The sequence below is a fragment of the Tachypleus tridentatus genome, chromosome 13, assembly GCF_004210375.1.
Source record: "Tachypleus tridentatus isolate NWPU-2018 chromosome 13, ASM421037v1, whole genome shotgun sequence".
Taxonomy (NCBI): Eukaryota; Metazoa; Arthropoda; class Merostomata; order Xiphosura; family Limulidae; genus Tachypleus; species Tachypleus tridentatus.
In genome coordinates, this window is record NC_134837.1 from 247,261,472 (window position 1) to 247,274,955 (window position 13,484).

General features: G+C 31.8%; 1 protein-coding gene across 1 annotated transcript in view; it reads right to left on the reverse strand.

Moving 5' to 3' along the window:
• The window catches only part of LOC143236505 (uncharacterized), a 147,855-nt gene that overhangs the window by 94,017 nt on the left and 40,354 nt on the right, over positions 1 to 13,484 (reverse strand). Inside the window, exons 9-13 of the mRNA XM_076474802.1 lie at positions 6,774 to 6,905; positions 5,004 to 5,196; positions 3,694 to 3,847; positions 625 to 802; positions 82 to 410 (exon numbers count right to left, since the gene is read on the reverse strand). Coding sequence (XP_076330917.1) covers positions 82 to 410; positions 625 to 802; positions 3,694 to 3,847; positions 5,004 to 5,196; positions 6,774 to 6,905 — 986 coding nt within the window. The remainder of the gene's footprint in view (positions 1 to 81; positions 411 to 624; positions 803 to 3,693; positions 3,848 to 5,003; positions 5,197 to 6,773; positions 6,906 to 13,484) is intronic.

Sequence of the window (13,484 nt, forward strand, 5' to 3'; positions counted from 1 at the left end):
ATACGTGATCGAGAGAAAGTATATTATTACAGATTAAATAACCATTTGTTTGCGTATTCAACGAGCATAGTATATACTTACCTGTTCACAGGTCGACAGCTCTAAATGTAAGATGTTATCAGACCATGTCTCTGTCATATCCCAGACTGTGAAAATAAGACGTGGTAATTTCGCTCCTTCCGCAAGAGAAATTAGTGATGTCTTATTTGTTTGGTCAAGTCTAATTAAAAAATTGGAAGGGATTAAACGAAACACGGCATGCTGTTGATGTTCTTGTTGTTGAGGAAACAAATACTGACATATATTGATGGGTTCGAAGATTTGTTCAACATCAAGTTCCAATTTCTCCTCTTGTTCACTTTTTATAAGGCTTTGCCATTCACTATTTGGTGCCTTAAATTCCCAGTTACCTTAAAAACATAGATGTTCATCAAGTTCTTTGTTTGTGTTTTTCAGGTATAATTTCATTATGTCTTAATCATCTGCATACCAAAATGTTGTCATATATTTAAAAACATGTGTATTAGTTTTCTACGAGACAATCAAAACTATCACATTCAATTGTTATTATTTTTAAACTTCAAAATATTTTGATTAATTCGGTTTTCACTGGAAACAACTTACCTAAAGTATCTTGATTGTTTAATAGCACAGCCATTCCAAGATTCTCATTATCAAAGTCAGAATAAACAGAAGCCACGACACTGAAGACTAAAACACCTTCTCTTAGCACTGAAGATGAAAATAATGTATTCGAATGTCTTTTAAAATCATAGAATGGGGCGATAATTTCCTTCTTTGCCTGCAATAATGACATGCACCGTAACGTTTATATTATATAATGTGAGTTTTGAAAGTTATTTAATCCATTCTTACAAGTGAGTTAAAAATGAACCAAATTAGCTTCAAAAACTACAAAATTAGATATAATTAATATTATATTAAGTATAAATAAATCATTTTTGCTAACTATGAATAACTGCTACTACCTGTCCGATTTATTCTTACCAGTATCACTAACTATAAAAAGGTTTATTTCCTTTATCACTCTGTCGATAACGCTTGGACGTTTCTTTTCTGGTGATGCTCAATAAATTAATCGTCGCTTAGCAACAAAACTATCGCATGATTATTCTAAAATCAACTGCTTATGTTGAAAGCTTGATATTCATGTTTCATTGATGTCGAGAAAACCCACTTGTAGAGAAATATATATGCAAAAACGGCTCGTTTGGGTTGAAAAAATATTCTACGTAAAATTATTTTCTCAACCCAAACGAGCCGTTTTTGCATATATAGATATTCATGTTTGTTTATTTGTTCAAAAGGTTTGATTTTTATTTGTTATTCTTTGATAATTTCGACGATATAACTCTAAAATATTCTAGCTCAAATTTGTTACGACATTGAGTTCAAGCCAAAAGCAAAATAAAATTGATCAAGAAGTGTTTCAGCTAAGCTCTACGTCATGTTTATGTATTAGATATAATACTTAAATAACACTACAAATATGCCTAATGTTTAAAATGTTTTGAGTGATGAGTAAATGTTAATTAATAAATATACTTTTCGTATTCTAACACATATATCACCTACTTAAACTGAAAACAAATAAATGTTTGTTACAATCTTTTGTCCTTTTTACTGTTGAAAAATTGTGTCGAAATGTCCGCAATACGCTTTCTCCTTCCTGACCTAGATTACAGTTTAAATGTTCAAGTGTCCTTTTTATGTTTTTTACAGTTTGCGTGCGCTTTTCTTATAGCAATGTCATACTGAACTATCTGCTGCGTTCATCGAAGGAAATCGAATCCCTACTTTTAACCTGGGACGTCTTTTACAGCGAACACACGTATATTTCTTCACAATAACATTTCATGTTTTAGCGTAACATTTATTAAAATATGGTTATTCAATAATTACTTTCAGACTGATGAATTAAGAGAAGAATAGGTGTATTTTGGGGTACAAACAAATTTATTTTAGTTAAATTTTATAACTTTCATTAATCATTCAATGATGGCTTCCCATAATTTTTGACCGCCTTTTATACTATTATATAAAATGTAATATTGAAATCTCATTTGCTAATATGGTTATTTTTAACAAGTTTGTGTTTATAAAATATTTTTATTGTATGGTTAATTGGAAGATCCAATGTTGGAGACCTGATATCGCTATAGTAATCAACATTTCCTGCTTTCGTTGAGTTGATAAAGTAGCAATGACTCCAATTATTTCATTCACAGCAAATTATCCTGATTTACTGTCTATAACCTTGTAAAATATTCAAATCGGACTATATCTGATTTCTAAAACATCTGTAGCAAACCTGGCTGTTTACCGAACATGCGGTAAGTTTTTGTTTGGAATATTAATATACCAATTCCTTCGATATTTTAAGGCATTATATATATATATATATATAAACACCTTAAAAGGCAATTTTGATATGTTTATAATATCTTTGAAATGGACGTGTAAATAAACTCAATAAAATAATTGCACGTAATCAAAGGCGTAAGGTTGTTTGTTTGTTTTTAATTTGATGTTTCTAAAAGGTGTGATGTAGAAATCTAAGCTATTTGCTAATATCTTTTCTTTGAATCACAATTCATAATGAAACCAGGAATAACCCTTTAATAGCCGCGACGCTTGACATTCTTTGAGGTAGGATTAGGGCAAATTAATGTATGAGTATTTTATTTCCTTATCATTTGCTTAATATTTGTGCACCACCAATAAATACTAAACGTGATACCCGATTAAATTTTGTTGCTTTTCAGATTCTGTATCATCCTACCCTAAACTTGAAGTTTTTAGGCGGAATTACAGTAAATTAATCTATGAGACCTTGACCGTGGTTAACTACATCAATCTAAAGGGTTTAAACCTCGTGAGTCCAAATGTGTAATTAAATCTCAAAAAACTTAAAGTGATGACGGCGCTATGAACTAAAAGTTTGTACTTGAAAAAAAACAAACAGAGAAGTTCTATGATCCACTATGCCGTGGACAAAAATTATAGATTATTTTGAATATTAACGTTTCTAATAATCACAGCTTAGGTATATGCGCTTGTGGCACATAAAATGAATAATTTTTTTTCAGAAACATGATTGATAACATCACTTATCACATGTTTATGTGACATTTTGTATATATCTACGTAATCGTTATATGGAAGCATACAGAGGTTCTTAGTTTAGATATTTATTGTACGTTTGTGAAACTATACACCAGAATTCGATACATTATATAAAAAATATCATACCCATAATAGCCAAGTTCTGAATTAAAATATTTTTGATGTCGTAATTTAATGGCTCATTTCTAGTAAATAAATAATTATATTTTATATCATAATCAAACATAACCTTCACAATAATAAAAGATATAGTCACCTTAACTTAGTAGATGTATGTGTAGTTTAATTACAATATTGTAGAATCAATCAATTTTGTGTTTCTATAGTTTGATCCACAAACATAATTTATAAATTAAAACCAATGAAAATAATAGCGTCCACCAGATGAATTATGTTTAGTTAGTTATAAAAGGAAAATCACATTCTGATACATATTAATTTCATTTATACAGTGTCTTAAAATTTAAGTTGGTGTAAAAGCAGAAATAAAATAACCCTATTAAGTTTATTCATTCTTATGATTCAAATTTGAGCTGAAAATTTTACCCTTAGTGTCAATCGTCTAATGTCCATAATAACATCTCGGCTCCACATGTCTTTGGCTTTCAAAACAAACGATAGGCTGAAATTTCCAAAATAATCTGGATTTGTTTCAATCCAGATTTGGTCTTTGAGAGAGATCTGACGAGCGTCTTCAAAACTGACAAATATAAAATCAATATAAATGTGGTGAACAATGGGCTTACCTATCAGAGCAGAAAAAAGTATGAGAAACTATTTTTCAATGTTTAAATAATAATGATATATTGAAGAAGAAACTGATGTTATAGTGTTATAGTTATGTTATATAATGTTCAGTTATGTCTATTAAATTTGAGAATAAAAAAATGAATACTTTTGTGGAAAAGTCGTTAATTCTTGTTCTGTTAGATGAAGTTCTACAAATGTGTTAACGTAAAAAAATATTCCATCATCATTCGCCTATACATTATAAAATATACGTTACACTTTGGTATTATTATGAATGCATAATTCAAAGAACATAACATTAATACGAACTCATAAATTTATAATGCTATTAAACTTTATAACTAATCACATAATATATCAGAAATGCTTCATCTACGCATTTCACTTCGTAACTAAAATACAAACTTTTTAATTTAGCACCAGAGGAATAGGTGCTACAGAAACGTACGTTCTACACATATATTATCACTACAACTATTTTAATGAATCATTAAGACATAATTTATTGCTAAACAATTCATACCTATTTGCGTTTTTATAACAAATATTAATAATTTAATAAGTTGTGTATTCCAAAATATTACCTAAAATTTAAGTTATAACTGTGTTACATTTGGTTGTTGTAACTTATTTCATTTCAATTTTATCTGCCCCTAACAAGTTACGTAATACCATTTTGTACTTTACTTGTTTAAAATTTTCTTTTTTTCTTTTTTTTACAATAATGGCGCCCGTTACAAAGAAAGGAAAAATAGAAGAATAACGATTATAGTATTTGTCTAGACCACGCTCCTGTGACATCCAGGAATGTTCTTCAATAATAAGATACAACGACGATACATGTAGAGATTAACAACGAACTTACTTTTTCAAGTTTCATAACATATCACTTCTAAAAATATTGAAATACACTTAGAGTAGTGAGTTTTATACGCCTGATCAAGATATTTTGTGGAGGCAATGTCGGTTATGATCTTCGTATTACTTAAACAAACAAAACACAATAAATTCAGTTTGATGTTGACAGCACTGGTTAAAATGCTCATACTATTTTTAAAGACATTATGATATTCATACAATAATCAAAATATTAACATTAATCTTACCTTAATATGTCATTATTGGGTTCCTCAATTCTCAGCGTTAATCCTTTCCTTTGTTCAATGGATATATCTGGAACCAGCTCTAGATGTGTTGGTATACTCAGGAAATGCTCTTGTATTATAAACCTATCTAACCACTTTCCTGAATGTGACATTAAGATTTTCTCAATAAAAGAAGGTTTATCTAGATCGGAACCTGGAGACAAATTGACAACAACATTACTATATAAATTAAATATACACTTTAATCATTTATATGTATATGTTACACATACGCTAATTCTCGCGTCACAAATTCAAGTTTCTGAAGTAATCCCTATATAAAGCTATAAACAACATTTTTTGTTCTTAACTCGTATTTGTTTGTTTTTTAATTTCGCGTACAGCTACACGTGTGCTATTTGCGCTAGCCGTCCTTAATTTAGCAGTGTAAAACTGGAGGGAATGCAGTTAGTTATCACCATCCACCGCCAACTCGTGGGCTACTCTTTTACCAACGAATAGTAGGATTCACCATAGCATTATAGCTCCCCCCACTGTTGAAAAAGCCAACATGTTTAATGCGACAGGGATTCGAAAACGCGACTCTTATATTAAGAATTGAGCGCCATAACCGCCTGGCCATGCCGGGCCTCTTCACTCGTGACTATCACAGGTAAAATTCTTCTATTTGAATCGCACATGGATGACACAGAAATGCTGTATATAATGCTGAATCACTTTACAATAACGCATTTTTATGTATTATATATTAACTACACATGTTAAAGTTAGAAGACAAACCATAAATCTAATGTGGCCTGGCATGGCCTAGCGCGTTAAAACGTGCGCTTCGTAATCTGAGGGTCGCGGGTTTGCGCCCGAATCGCGCCAAACATGCTCGCCCTCCCAGCCGTGGGGGCGTTATAATGTGACTGTCAATCCCACTTTTCGTTGGTAAAAGAGTAGCCCAAGAGTTGGCGGTGGGTGGAGAGCACTAGCTGCCTTCCCTCTAGCCTTACACTACTAAATTAGGGACGGCTAGCACAGATAGCCTCCGAGTAGCTTTATGCGAAATTCCAAAACAAACAAACAAACAATAAATCTAATTATTAATAAAAATTATTATGCTATTGATAATTTTCATGATGAAACAGAATCGCAATTGTTAAAATTTATTTGAATGTTTGACGTTTGTCTATTTTATATGCAATACATGTTCTGTTCATAAAAGTTTTTGATGTGACATTTTAAGGTAATGGAGTGTTTCTTATATCACTTGTGCAGTTAGGTTAAAGTGAGGAATCAAACAGCCTAATTACACAAATGTTTCTACGTTTAATTTTTATAAATATTGTATACTGATTGTTTTGGTTTTGGTTTGAATTTTGCGCAAAGCCATACGAGGGCTGTCTGCGCTAGCCGTCCCTAATTTAGCAGTGTAAGACTAGAGGAAAGGCAGCTAGTCATAACCACTCACCGCCAACTCTTGAGCTACTCTTTTACCAATGAATATTGGGATTGACCGTCATATTATAACGCTCCCACAGTTGAAAGGGCGAGCATGTTTGGTGTAACGAGGATTCGAACTCGCGACCGTCGGATTATGAATCGAGTACCTTAACAACCTGGCCATGCCAGGCCTACTAATTGTTAACACCTAAATTCGCACACTTAAATATTCATGCTGTTTCATTTGCTTGGGCTGGTGTAAAGAAACAAAACAGCAACTCTAATTACTTGAAATTATCACCTTATATAACTAGTCTCTGTTTATATTGTAACAACACTTACAACTGACAAAAGTATCAATTTTGAATTTGAACATTTCTCCAGGCTTGAAATCCAACACTGTAGTATTCAAATGAAGGCGAGGCGTAAGAAAACTGGTGCAACTTAGTTTTACGATCGTTCGAACCGTTTGCTCTGAAATGAACATTATAGGTTTTGTTCAAACAATAAATAAAAACGCATAATTTACACCTAAACATTAATTACATACCAATTACACACTGTATCTAATAACAATTAATTTGTTGAAAGTTTATATTCTCATATAAAATGTCTTTTAAGGTCATTCTACCTATTAGGGACTCTTACAATTGGTCAAACTGTTATGAGTTTGAGTTTCAAGTTTGGTATGCTCAAGATTGGCAGATCTTTGCCTAAGAATTTTCAGAACTAAGATGTTTAAAATATCTTTATTACTGCTAGGATATCTTAACGGGTTTACTGAATTTAATAAATACAGCAAGAAGGCTTATTGTTCTGTACTAATAGCATCGCTGTTGTCGTTATACACTGGAAGAAAGACAGCTAGTAAACACAATTCGCTGATAACTTTACGATACTTATGTCTCGACGATTTCTTTAATTTTGTTTACTTTTTTACGGTAATAAGACAGGAATCACGGAAAATCAGTTACATGGTTTGCATTACACAGTCCACTGGTTCACTTTAAGGCTTAAAAATAAATAAATATAAATCGATATTATTTTTGCTTAAAATCTCAAAACTGTGAGACTAACTTTTCTTTGTAATTCATGTTGTCTTTGTTTTAATTTCATTTTCTTTTTAAAAAGTCATTTACAAGTTTATGTTTCTGATACTTGTAGAGTGAAATTATCCATCCGAGAGTAAAAAGGAAAAAAATAAGTGAGCGATAGCAGTTAACTACCAAAAACTTAACGTAGGTGAACCAACTTTCAAGTTCCAAAAGCGGTTTATATTTGCTAGATTTTAGAATCTTCGCGCAAAGCTATACACCTTTATAGCTTTGAAATCATAAAAAAATAAAAACATATTGCCAGTAACATCAACTCCAGTCAGTTGTTAGGTTACTTTAGTTTGGCAGAACTATAGGATTTAACCAGTAAACTCAGTATTAAAACTTAAAAAAAATGTTGTGACAACAGGATACGAAACAAGAATCTTTGGATGTTATCGTCCGAGTATAGTAAGAGTTATGGCAAAGCGTTGTGGATATATAGATTTATGCTCATTTTATCTTTCTAATCGTTCTAAAAATATTTGTTTGTTTTTGTTCTCTCAATTATCAAACTCTAATTATAATCTGATACAAGGATTGTAATAAATAAAGTTCAAAACGTTTCGTTAGAAAAAAGTACCAAACATACACATTGATTAGTCTGAGACACAAAATACGTTATTTTGACGAAAAAATACTTCACCTCTTAGTTTTACAAATTTTGTATTTGAGTATATTATATAAGTGTAAGAGGTTTACTTTTATGCATTTATTTTAATACATACGCTTGTTTCAATGTATTTTTTTATACAGGTAACGTACATTGTTGAATGCGTATTGCCCAAGCCCCACCTGTTCTCTACATTTTTAGAAAATTTTAGGGAGTAAGAATCAACAACGTTTGTTTTACAAAACCGCTAGCATGTTCTGGAACAATGTTGTAGGTTCGAGAATCTCGTATGATTCATATAAAAACACCTAGGCGAGAGACAGTAATAGATTATTATTGCTGGTCAGCTTCAGTCAGTAAATTAAAAGCCTCAGAAGCTATAATTGTGAATGACACTTATTGATAAAAAAACTACATAATTTGACCATTCAACTTCATTGAATTAACTTTGGACGTTAGTGTTTTAACGCGGACATTAAATATTTTTTTTTAAATAAAATGTCAGCTTATAAGCAGTGTGAGGTCAACCAAGCTAGCTAGCTTAAATGAAGTGTAACAATATCAAATTAGAATTAATTTAATTATCGTGGACCTAGATCGTTGGTAAAATATTTAGTTCCAGATTAGATGGAAGACTGAACGATTTAAGAACTGAAGTGTATATCACAAGTAAGATTTTGTTTTGGTTCTTTTGTTATTCAGTGAAAAAGTGAGAAACTTCTCCTGTTGTTATAATAGTACAGTACCCTCCTCGGTGATGTCGAGAAACCCACTTGTTGAGAAATTTATATCCAAAAACTGCTCGTTTGGGTTGAGAAAATATTTTACACAGAAGAGTGAACAAAGTTTCGACCTTCTTCGGTCATCGTCAGGTTCACAAAGAAAGAGGTAACTGACCGGAAGCTGACCACATGTTTGAAAGGGGTTGTGTAACTGAGTGTCGGAATGTAGAGGGCGGTATTAGATGTTTGAATATATAATTTTATTTATTTTATTATATTAATATAGGTTTAAAGGCGTTCCTTTATATTGGTTTATTTTGGGTTTAAGTTGTTGTATAAGTAAGGTTTCTTTAATTTTGCGTTTGTTTATGTTTGTTTCTTTATTTAGTATTTGAGTGTTTTCTATGGTTATGTTGTGTTTATTTGACTTTTAATACATACACAAACATTATCCAAAATTTACAGAAAAACTACTTAAAGCCATGTTGAACACAAAATACAAAGAACTACATGACTTACAAAAACAAAAAATGAACCTAGACCACCAACTGGCATACTGCATTAAACCAGAGATTTACGGACTTATACAAGGAAACATAAACCAAATCAATACTAAGAACGACAGAGAGAAAAAGATCTGCCACAACAAAAAACTAGAAAAAATAAGATGCAAACAACAGAAAAGACACCAAAACGACAAACCGTTGACTAACCTCATAATTAACTGATCCGACCGTCAATTAAACACAGACGAGATACATCTACTTAACAAAGGACTCAACTTCGCAATAGCACCTAGGTACATTCCAACCATAGAAATCGAAACATGTTTAGAAGACCTAGCCAGGAGCCTTGTGATACTTTCTACAGAGAAGAAAAACAAGGAAACAACCAAACACAACCAACAGAAAGAAGACAACTTAGATAATTTTATTGACATCCAACAGCTAAACTTCCCAGGTAAAATTACAAATTTATATTTTCCAGAAACACCTAAAAACAACATCTTAAACGATTTTTTCAAAGAATTTTCTCACAAAACCATCAACATAATTTCACAAAACAGAAAACTAAAAAACAACCTTACAAAAAGTGACATTAATTAAAAACATAAAACAAGACAAAAACATAAAAATTCTAAAAGCAGATAAAGGTAACGCTATAGTCATAATGAACACGAATGAATACATCCGAAAAATGAATAACATCCTATCAGACACGAACAAATTTAAACCAATACACACAAATCCAGCAAAGACACACGATACGCAACTGAACAAATTACTACTACAAATGAAAAAAGCCAACACAATTTCACAAACACTTTATTCCAACCTACGTAAAACCGACTCACGCACACCACAAATATACGGCATCCCCAAACCTCATAAACCAGATTGTCCATTACGACCAATAATGTCCACATATGAATCGTTTAATTACAATCTTGATAAATACATACCATGGGCATTCTCCAAATATGTAACATCAGCCAGCTCATTCATCAAAGACTCTTTTAATTTCAAGTCTAATCTTAATCAACTTAATCATAAAGCCTTAATGGCCAGTTTCGATGTTATATATCTCTTTACAAAAGTTCCAACCACTGAAGCCTGCAAGATAGCCTTAGAACTCTATATCCGAGACCCTAACCCAACTATAGAAATTTCCAGTAACCAGTTAGCAACCTTCATAGAATTCACCACGATAAAGACAAACTTCATGTTCAACAACCAAAACTATATACAAACAAATGGCCTAAGCATGGGTAACCCAGTATCACCAGTTCTAGCCAATATTTTTATGACACAAGTTGAAACACAAGCAATTAACACAGCATTACATCCACCACTATACTGGTACAGATATGTAGATGACACGGTTGCGGGATTCAAAACTACAGAACACATACTTAATTTTTTCAATCACATTAACTCTATACATCCCAACATTAACTTCACATGTGAACAGGAAGAAAACAATCAAATATCATTTCTTAACCTTAAAATTACAAGAACAGACACACAATTTAAAACAGAAATCCACCGAAAAATCACCCATACTGGACTATACATTCCTTGGGACTCAGCAGATGAAACAAAACAAAAACTCAACATACTAAGAAATCAAATAAACACAGCCATAAAACTATGCTCACCAGATAAAATTAACGATGAATTAGACAAAATAAAACAATACTTCATCAACATCAATAAGTTTCCTCCACAAACTGTAGAAAACATTATACGCATACACTTAGATAGAAAGCAAAATCAACCAACTAAAGTTAATATATCTAACGAATAAAAAAATCACGAAACCATATACTGCTATATACCATATATTCCTGACATCAGCAAACAAATAACCAACATTTGGCAAAAATTAGTAACAAAATATGACATTCCAGTTAATACCTAATTTATTCAAAAACCAGGCACAAAACTGAGGTCTATACTATGTAAAAACTACACTGACAAACACCACACCAACATTATTTATAAAATACAATGTGATAACTGCCACGACTTCTATATTGGAGAAACAAGTAGAAAAATGGAAACCAGATTCAAAGAACATAAAAAGTCACCTTCACACGTTTTCGAACACTGCAAGTCAAATAAACACAACATAACCATAGAAAACACTCAAATACTAAATAAAGAAACAAACATAAGCAAACGCAAAATTAAAGAAGCCTTACTTATACAACAACTTAAACCAAAAATAAACCAATATAAAGGAACGCCTTGATACCTATATTAATATAATAAAATAAATAAAATTATATATTCAAACATCTAATACCGCCCTCTACATTCCGACACTCAGTTACACAACCCCTTTCAAACATGTGGTCAGCTTCCGGTCAGTTACCTCTTTCTTTGTGAACCTGACGAGGACTGAAGAAGGTCGAAACGTTGTTCGCTCTTCTATGTAAAATATTTTCTCAACCCAAACGAGCCGTTTTTGCATATAAAAAGTACCCTCCTCGACTCAAATTACATTGTTAATTTCCTAAATTCAGTTTTTCTTCTTGTTTGTTGTCTTTTTGAGTGAAAGGCAGGTCCAAATTAGGTCGACGCACTTAGCGAGAAGAACTAGATAATTTTGTTGAGAGAGCAGGTACAACACACATCTTTTTTACTCAATATTCAACGCGTGAATTCATGATTCACCGTATGACCTGAAGGAATGAAATAAAAAGTGAGGGTCAATTGTAGCATTTGTTATGTTGCAATTTCGGAAACTAAGTTTAAATTGCAATTTGAATTTAGAAGTTAAATAAATGTCTATATATATATACAATTTCTGACACTTGCTAAAAATATTGATACAAACAGTTTCCTTTCTTAATACAAATATATTTCGATGTATAAACAATAACACAGCTTACAATAATAGTATTTAAAAATAATTATTTATATACAGGAGTTTCACAAAGTTACAAACAATTTTGAGTCTTCTTTCCGGTCTGAAACTTCCTTCATGTCTTATCTAGGGCTCACGATAAACGAGTTAACTTCGAATTGGTGAAAGTGTAGTTCATTTAACAGAGAGATAATTATGTATTTATAAAGGCTGGTATGAGTAGAGAAAGCACTACGTAGAGGAGCGAACAACGTTTCGACCTTCTTCGGTCATCGTCAGGTTCACAAAAAAATGGTTACTAACAGGTAGCTGACCACATATTTGAAGGCGATTGTGTAATTGAGTGTAAGAGGGCGTGCTTAGACGTTGGATATATTTATTAATGTAGGCATAAAGGTGTTATTTTTTATTGGTTTATTTTGGGTTTAAGTTGTTGTATAAGTAAGGCTTCTTTAATTTTGCGTTTCTTTATGTTTGTTTCTTTATTTAGCATTTGGGTGTTTTTTTGTGGTTATGTTGTGTTTATTTAATTTGCAGTGTTCGAAAATGTGTGAAGGTGACTTTTTGTGTTCTTTAAATCTGGTTTCCATTTTTCTTCTTATTTCTTTAATATATAAGTCGTGGCGCTTATCGCATTGTATTTTATAAATAATGTTGGTGTTGTGTTTGTCAGTGTAGATTTTACATAGTATAGACCTCAGTTTTGTGCCTGGTTTTTGGTATTAACTGGAATGTCATATTTTGTTGCTAGTTTTTGTCAGATGTTGGTTATTAACTTAACAATACCTTGCTTTTTATTCATCATTAGGCATGATGATGGAAAAATAAATTATGCGGTCTAACTAACTAATGAATGAATGTTTGATATACAATTTTTATCAGTGCTATAAGTGTAGGTATCACTTTGGATTGCATATTTACTTCCTTTAATTTTTTACGTAACTTATTTTTCACACTTAACGTGTTTTTGATTAGATATTCTGATATTTTGCCATTACCAATCAATAATCCAGAGCAACTAAGAAAGTAACACTCAGTAGTGACCAATATTAATTTTAGGTTCTCAACACTATTACTCGGAACAGTTGTTTTGCTTGTAGTGAAAATCGAAGCTGCACTCAGGGTCGTTTGTATTGTGCCCACCTAAAGTATCGAAATCCCATTTCTAGCGGTTTAAGATCTCACACATACCGCTATGTCACTGGGGGTAGAGGGTGTACTTGGAACAGACGTATACTTCAGAGAACCAAAA